The following is an 8,616-nucleotide window of genomic DNA, read 5'->3' as shown; positions in this document are numbered from 1 at the left end:
TTCTTCCGAAGGTGAATTTTTTTAACCGAAATCGAATTTTATTTTATAAAAACGGAGCAGAATTCTTAAAATTTGTTTGAGTTTTTAAAAAAGATTCCTTTAAAACTGGGTAATAAGTAAAATTTCAAAAATAAAAAACAAACTACAAACTATCATTAGGTTTTTAATCTTTTTTTAACTATTTCTTTGGACGCTTGTGGTCTCTTTTGGTTCGGAAGATTCGGAAAAAAATATATAGAGAACTGAGCGCATAAATGACACCATTTGGATTCTTGGAGTCCTGAATATTGTTACGAGAAGATTCTGGAAGCTTCGAGCGCCAGCGCTGGAACGTTCCGCCCTGTTCTAGAGCGAGCGGTTCGTGGAATAATTCTTATTCATACGCGGAACTCCCGAATATTCTCGCAGCGCTCCAGCATTAGGCTAGTGGTAGGGGAATATCTGTATATAGGGGAGTAGTGATAGGATTGGAGGGAGTCTAGTATTTGGAAGTCCTGAAAAGTGGTATAATTGTGAATTACGAAAGTGTTCATAGTGCACAATAAAATTGTTATTGTTATAAGCGAGACTTTTGATTTTTCGGCCAACGTGACAATATCCTTCTAATTCCTAGGACGTGAAATAAAAAAAAAATAAAAAAAAATAAATGTCTACGATACAAAATATTTTTATGAAACTTTTATCTCTCGAAGGATAAAAATGTGGTATTCTATCCAAAATTCTATATTTTTTCATTATTAACGTCACTTTTGACAAAATGTATTGCGTTTCCCACATCAAATTGACAGTAATGCATAGCCGACACTCAAATTGTCAAAATATCAGAGGACTAATGTCCTAAATAAATAGGCCGCGACTGTATAATAGTTTTTTTTCAAATGTTCTACACTCAGCTCCCTAAATTCCCACCAAGTCCGTTGCACATAGCCGAATTTAACATTCAGCGACTGGACAAAAATTCCAAAATGAAATTACAGTCGCGGCCAAATTGTTTAGGACGTCAAAGTCATTTAATTGCCATGAAGTAAAACACCCTATATTAATGTCATTATTACTGTCACTTTTGACAAAATTGATTGAAATTTACACCTAAAATCAACATAACAAAATACATATTTATTTCTAAACTATAATAATTAATTTATTAATTAAACTTCCCACGAGTGTAACTCACCATCCAAATTCGATGTTCGCCACCATCCAATTGTCTTAAATCTTCCGGACGTCAATCATAATAACAAAATGGCATAAATTAATCAGTTTATTTGAAGTGACAGCAAAAATAATGTCCGAAATTCTCTGATGATTTGAATTATGGCCTGTTATACGATCCTCTTAGCTGCTACTATAATTGCCCGCGTCCCATTATTCTCACTCATTAGAATAATTTTTTAAGTCTCCGACATGAAATAAATGCTCTCATTTAGTTAAACGCAGGACGCAAATTAAACGTAGTTTCACAGTCATTGCGTTAATTAAAAAGTACACCTACATTAAGGTTTGTTTTTTTATTAAAATAAATTCATACCATATCTTATAAAAAATATCGTTAATACTCCATAGATAGAGTGCTCTCTTAGTTTAGCTGAACCTGAAGGCGACGGAGAAGCTTTCAAGAGGATGACACTTGGATCGGGTACACACCTGCGACTGTACTTTTTAAAACCAAATTTGCAAGTACACATTCCATTTGCACACTCAATTTTATCATGACAGTCTTGTCCGCAGTAACACTGATGGCTGCTTTCGCACTTTTCGTCCAATACTACAAAACGAGAAAAAATATTAGAAGTCATTGTTAATATAAATTTACCTTTGCTTTTGATGCACTGTTTGTTAAAGAAATGATGAAATGATTTGCAGACACATTTATGGCCTTTACAGAAACCCTTTTGTCCCAATATTGCACCACAATCTGATTTATGTGAGCAGGCGATATGGGGAGTAGCCACTAAAACAGGAAAAAAGTGTCAGATAAAACTTATTAGGGGTTCCTGACAGTTCATGAACCGACAGACGATTTACAGCCGAGAAATGCTACACATTAAGGTTTAATTGCGTGTAAGTGTTGTTTCCTAATTAAAATATACAAACTCATCGTAAAAAGCAATCATAAAATGTTAGAAAAAAGTTGGAATGATGAGGAATTAAGCCAGCGTACATCAGTCATGTGGTAATTATCTGATATCTTGACGCCACGTTCACAAAAAAATTGCATTTTGAATGTGAAAGTAACATTGACGGTTATTTAATAAATGATCCAAGAATCCTGGAGGGTCAAAAAAAAAGAAATTTCTACTGATGCTTTTGTTTGCTGAACAATTATTTAAAACATATTGGCAATTAATAGGTTAATTTGTTGTTCATTCAATTATAAACTCATATCAGTGAAGGGGTAAAAAAGTTCATTTATCATCGTAACAATATCCTAACAGACATTTCCTAACAATGTGTCACAACAAACAACACACTTAATTACCACCACAACTTAATAAATACGTTAACCGCCTCATTTTTTCCTCAAACATGTTGGGTGTGCTTATTAATCTTTCGACGCAACCAAATTTGTTACCAGTAGACACTTGTTAAGTTTATTTTTTAATATATGCTCGTCACATAACAATATTTTGTATCTGACCAAGGTCTTCGCAGTGGCGCCTGATTCATTTTTACAAAATAAATTACTTATTCATTCCACTTACGTTGGATACAATGGTCGTAAAATACCACAAAATCTTCTTTACACACGCAAGTCCCATTTCTGCAATAAGTATCTAATGTGCCGCATTGCTCATTTCCTTCGCAGGGCCCGTGGAGGGCTGATCCTGTGAATTTATGTCTGTTAGACTGGTTTTAATTAAACTTTATTTATATCTACCTGCAGCTGAAACGACCACTACTGTGAAAATTATAAAATGGTTTAGGTTCATCATGTTGATTACGAGAATGGATGACTAGTGATGGATCTGAAAAATAAAATAATTGCATTGCATTAATTGCGAATTGGTTCGGAATTTGGCAAAAGCTGAGAGCAATTCGATATCCATCTATTGACCTAATCTCAGATCGGTATGTCAAGTGGCGGTCGAAAAATTCCTTTTTTTTCTATAGTTTGATGAGTCGGATTTTTTTTACAAAAATTCAAGCTCTGAATAATTCGGAATAAGTAAAACCGGATTCTTAGCAACAAAGGCGCGAGAAAAACCATGCCGCAAACCGCGTCTTTATATCTGTCGTAGTTCCGGGAGCATGAAGTACCGAAAATTCCGGAAAAAATGTCAAAAATATCAAAGTAGATTTTTATTGAAAACAAAAAAACTGAATTTTTGAATTCCAGATGTGTAAGACCGGATTCTTAGAATAGCAACCAAAGTGCCAGACAAACAGTGGCACAAACCGCATCTTTCTATCTGTCGTAGTTCAGGTGATATGAAGCACAGAAAATTTCGGAAAAAATGCCTAAAAAATAAATTTACAGTGAAAATTAAAAAATTAATTCGAATTAGTGGTATGTAATTCCGGACTTTTAAATTAGCAACAAAAGTACGAGAATAATGATAATAAATTAATGAAATATAACTTCTATTTAAAAAAACCTACACCTTAGTACAAACATGGAGCATTTTGTTGCAAAAAATTTTTTTAACATACATATTTAATTTGTATTCTTTAAAAGCAACACAGCAGAAATCAAAAAAAATAAATTATGACACAAACCTCAGTTGGAACAATTTCTATTTAGATGCTCACAAAATAACCCACCATGTACCATTATATTAATAAATTAGACTAATAAACTACCAACGTTAGACAGGATGTTCGTCGGGACGGATTTAATAAACCGCGGACGCTGATCAGCCGATAACTTTTTTTAAGAATATTTTGCACGAGCCAAATGTGTTTTCTATTGGGAAGGTAACTTCGACAAATTACAAAATTATGGAGCAAACAATATAAATTTTACAAATTCTCATTTTGAGGGTGGACTGGTATTTGTGATTTTACAAATTACAGACTTGTAAAAAGTCTAAAACGATAATTTTTGAAATTTTCGTTTTCAAGACGTTTTTAAAGTCCTTTTAGAATTTCTCACTCTCGTAAATTCAACTAAATAAATCATAAAATTTATTTTATAGCCAATAAAGTAGATAAGTACCACCCATAAATTAATTCAACTTATTTTCTATAACAGAATCCAGAATATTAATTACAAAATATTTTTTCATAATTCGACAGAAATCTTGTATTTTTATTAGAAGGAATGTGCCAGGAATATCTTCTCTGATAGCAAAATCGTCAACAGATGAATAACAATAAATTATTACGTTTATGTTACATCAATCAACATGCATAAAAACGTGAAAGAATATAAATATGTTGTCTGTTATATTACACGTGTTTTCGTTTAAAGTTATGATTTCCAGATAAACTCGGAAAATATTTCAGATCATTATGTAAACGCGGACAGTGTTAAATAAGAGCTGAAAACAGATATCGAAATGTTCATAATAATTAATACGCAAGGTCGCAATAAATTACTTCTAGTTTTTCCGCAGAAATTGATGATGCACGCATTGCTCCAATTAAAATGTTTGATCTTTTTTATGGATAAAATGTGGCGGCGGCTTCGGTCATTTACAAAAATAATAAAAATAATTCATTATAACTTAATATATTTTAGTGATGAAAAAACAAAGAAAACAATAAATATAGGATTATTTATTTATTATTGTCGTAAATCTTGCCCGTGTTCTTACTTTGATCAACTAGTAGAATTTACGAGCCGATTGCAATTAGACATTAAACTAGATTAGAAATTGGATTTGATTTAAGCAAAACCAAGCCGGTGCAACTGCCAAGAGGTCGATCACCGACGCGACGTTATTTATGATGCAAATTTGATTGACCAATTTTCGCTCTTAGTTATGATTATGAACCTTATAAGTTGTTCAATGACGTGTATATGCTCCTTGAAGAAAAGTTTGCCTCCATAAAAATCTTTACATAAATGGGTGATTCTACGATAAGAGGTAAATTTGGTGGGAACGCCAACAAATAGAAAAATATTGAAAACATACCTACTAATTACAGTCATAAGCTATTTAAGTAGATTTTATACTTTACAAAGACCATTGATCACTTTGATAACATTTTTGAAAATTAAATTTCAATACCCTGGCGTGTCTCTCACATGTATTCATCTAAACACAATAATGTTTAGTTATACTTTCTTAGATTAGTTTATCATTTAATATTTTTGAATTCATTTTTGTTCCTCACATTTGGTTGTCATTTTTTCTCTAATCTGGCATACTTTCAAACGTTGTAAAAATTGAAATACAATTTATGTGCAACGTGCGTATAATGAGTAGAGTAGAGTTTTACATTTTCCAGCTGTTTGAGTAAAGAATTAGAATAATACAAATAATAATTATGAGTGCCGGCGCGACATATTTGGGTCGATCAAAATTTTCTTGAAGTTTATGTAATGGTGGAAGATTTATTCATGATTTAATTCTAATTGATAAAATAAACAACCCTTGAAAGAATTGAATTGAAAGAAATTATACTTTTTAGTTAGAAAAAAATTACGTCTAAATTTCTCTCTTCTGGTTATTTCCCCTGGCAAGCAAATAACCGTGTAAACTAATATTTTTATAATTTCTTTGATAAACATGTTAGCGTCGACGTCGTATTTTCAAAATTACAAATTTGCGAGAGGTTTAAAAATTTATTTTTTTTTTGTAATTTACTGCTCATAATTTTGGCGCGTTCGATAAAGGATAGGACTTAAGGCCCGATTTCATGTTGAATTGCGGCATTTCAAATCAGAGTTGCGGCGTAGCAACCCCAATCAAACTGTTGCTACCTTAGCAACTCGTCAACGAAATTTTGCGCCACTGACTTGAAATTGGGTCCTAAGATCCCATTTTAATCAAATTTTGATAGTTTTTCCTAAAGACAAAAAATGCTGAGAATCTAAAACTGAATTCATTACACTAAAAATTTACAGAGGGTTTCATTAAAAAAAAATCAAGTTCTGGCCATTTGTAAATCCTGAAAATTAAAATTGTCTATTTTTTACATTTAAGCACAAAATTAATTTGTGGTCAAATCAAGAGAAAGAGCTTGAACGTGTCAAGTTTTATCTTCACATCTCGAAAGACAATGGAGCTGTCAATTTTTAAATCAGACACTGCAACTTAAAAGAATTTCGAAATAAAAAATCATAACTTGACAACGTCACGTCCAAAATTTAAAGGTTGATAGTTTTGAATACGTTACTAAATAACTCATCAAAATCCTTCACTAAAAGTGGTAGATTGCATTTAAAAAAAAAGATGAATGAGGTCCTGCAAAAATGGCGCACTTCAGACAACTGAAATTAATTTTAAGATGTGCATTTTATTCAAACATATACATTCATCTTTTCAAAAGGAAAGGACTACTACGCAAGCTTGACTCACTTTGCATATAGGTCATGAGGTTCGACCCTTTAAAATAAGATAATAATTATTTATTCTAACAAAGCAATAAACTAGCAAAACAATTTGACTAGATACCTCTTACCGTCACCCAAATATTTCACGGATTCAATTTTGAAACTGCCTCATCCTGTTACTCAAAACTTGTGGGACCTACATTCAAGTATTTGGTTACTGCTCAGTTAAAATATTACTTCAATTTGTTACAAGACACAGCTGACACAGTACATCAAATGTACAATACATTTTTTAATTAAATTAAACACTATAGACTTATTTTTTATAGTTTTTTTAGTTAGAATAGAGTAAAATAATGTCCATCTGTTGTACAGTCATCCACTTCATAATTTCAGGAAGTACGAAGTAAATATAAAACTTTTATAAAAAGTAATATTTTTTGTTCCATTTTTAAACGATATAATCTCAAAGCCAGGTTGGCCGCCTAATAAGCCCGGAAATACATGCTGCTCCTGGAGTAGTGTAGGATTTGAGAATTTTTTTGATGACGCTTTGATATAATTTATGAGTACGTTTTTGTATCAAAGTCAGCGACAAAGTGGGATAAGACACATGTGTTTGTTAACTATTAAAATATTAGATAATAGATAATTTGTGATGGTCCGTGTAACCATGAATAGCAAAAAATCCTTTTCAAATTAATAAATTTCTTCAGTTGATGAAGAAAAGGATTAATTGATCATCTTAAGTCGCGGTTTAATTTTATTTTCCACAAAAGTTAATCATGTGGAAATTAGAAATCAAGTAAACGAAAAAGTATACATAATTTTAAAATAGAAGTATTTATTTAACTGAACTTGAATCGTTTCAAAAAATGTGAAAACTTCGGCGATGTATCACACGTTTTTGATAGCAAACAGAAGAATAAAGAAGCCACATACAACTTAAATAAATAAATAAATACACAGAGGCGTTACATGGTTAAACAGCTATATTTTATGGGTTATATAAGATGACGACACCCGGTTACCATTAACACATCATATGTTGTCATCATTGTCTTCTGTGAAAATTGTATTTTTACCTAAAACGTACTTACAAGGGCTTATCGTAATTTTATTTTAATTTTTACATTAAAAAGTTTTAAAAAACAAAAAATATTTCAGGTTTTAGCTACATGGACTTAGATGTCCAAAAAACGATAAAATGGGAGCTCAGATTTTGTAATTTTGTCAACGTTTGTAAAGCATTCATTCATAAGAAATAATTACTGCAATAAATAAAAACAGTTCGTGACCTTTATACAAAACCTGGCATTGTTTATTCTTTCTCCAGTTCATTAACTTAAAATGTTTTCTTGATACGAGCAATTTACAAAAGTTTAGATAATTCCGTCGGCTATTTTCACACAAATCGCAATTAAGTTATTTCCGTTTAAATTAAAGTTAGCGATAACTATAAATTTATACTCACTTTACAAGTCACTATTCTTTAGATCGCAATTATTGTGAAGATAATTAAAATTTCACTATTAAAAGTGTGCGAATGTCACAACTCGTTAACATCTACGTGGATCTCTAGCGAATCCGAAATACCGTCCTCACTGTCTCAGTGATTAAGAGCGACTGTTCAAATACAAAGTTTTCGTTCATTGATAAAGCTATGAAACAATCCTCCACAGCTGGGATCCACATGTACTCTTTGATATCAAGACAAATTGACCAGGTAATTAAAATCTCTTTTAATTTATTAAGCGAAGCGGCATTCCCGAAAATCAAAGTGGAGATTACGAGTTGAGAAGCAATGAATTAAATAGTGTAATAAATTAAATAGTTTAATTTCGTTGACAACTTCAGTAATTTTTACTGCTATTGAACCATCTAACTAATTGATCCTTTTGTTGGAGAAATAAGCTCAATTTAACACACCAACAATCGTTTAATAAGTTTGGGGACCCGTTCTATTTATGCATCCAAACAGCATTTTAGTGGGGCTAAAATAGCATATTTTGTAAATTCACTAATAAGTTAACCGCAACAGTCGCGTGATAACGATGTTTGTTTCCAAATTTACCACTTTTCCCGTTCCAAAATTAGTTTAGGCATTTGTTACGACACAGCCGTGTTGTTGAACTTGAAACAGTTTCCACGTTTTTATTTTCAGTTAAATAATC

General features: G+C 31.7%; 1 protein-coding gene across 1 annotated transcript; it reads right to left on the bottom strand.

Moving 5' to 3' along the window:
* Positions 1–1,497: 1,497 nt before the first annotated feature.
* LOC148181401 (uncharacterized) lies at positions 1,498–8,099 on the bottom strand. The gene is made up of 5 exons (XM_088044502.1): positions 7,917–8,099; positions 2,879–2,966; positions 2,703–2,825; positions 1,814–1,951; positions 1,498–1,765 (listed from the first exon to the last, which is right to left on the bottom strand). The coding sequence occupies exons 2-5, from the start codon at positions 2,931–2,933 to the stop codon at positions 1,512–1,514; spliced, it is 570 nt and encodes a 189-aa protein (XP_087900628.1). The 5' UTR covers positions 2,934–2,966; positions 7,917–8,099; the 3' UTR covers positions 1,498–1,511.
* Positions 8,100–8,616: the final 517 nt, after the last annotated feature.

This window comes from Gnatocerus cornutus, chromosome 1 (assembly GCF_029298725.1).
Source record: "Gnatocerus cornutus isolate USDA-ARS CGAHR chromosome 1, icGnaCorn1.1, whole genome shotgun sequence".
NCBI classification, from domain to species: domain Eukaryota; kingdom Metazoa; phylum Arthropoda; class Insecta; order Coleoptera; family Tenebrionidae; genus Gnatocerus; species Gnatocerus cornutus.
Note: the sequence above shows the minus strand (reverse complement) of the source record. Positions and strands in the feature narration are given on the sequence as shown.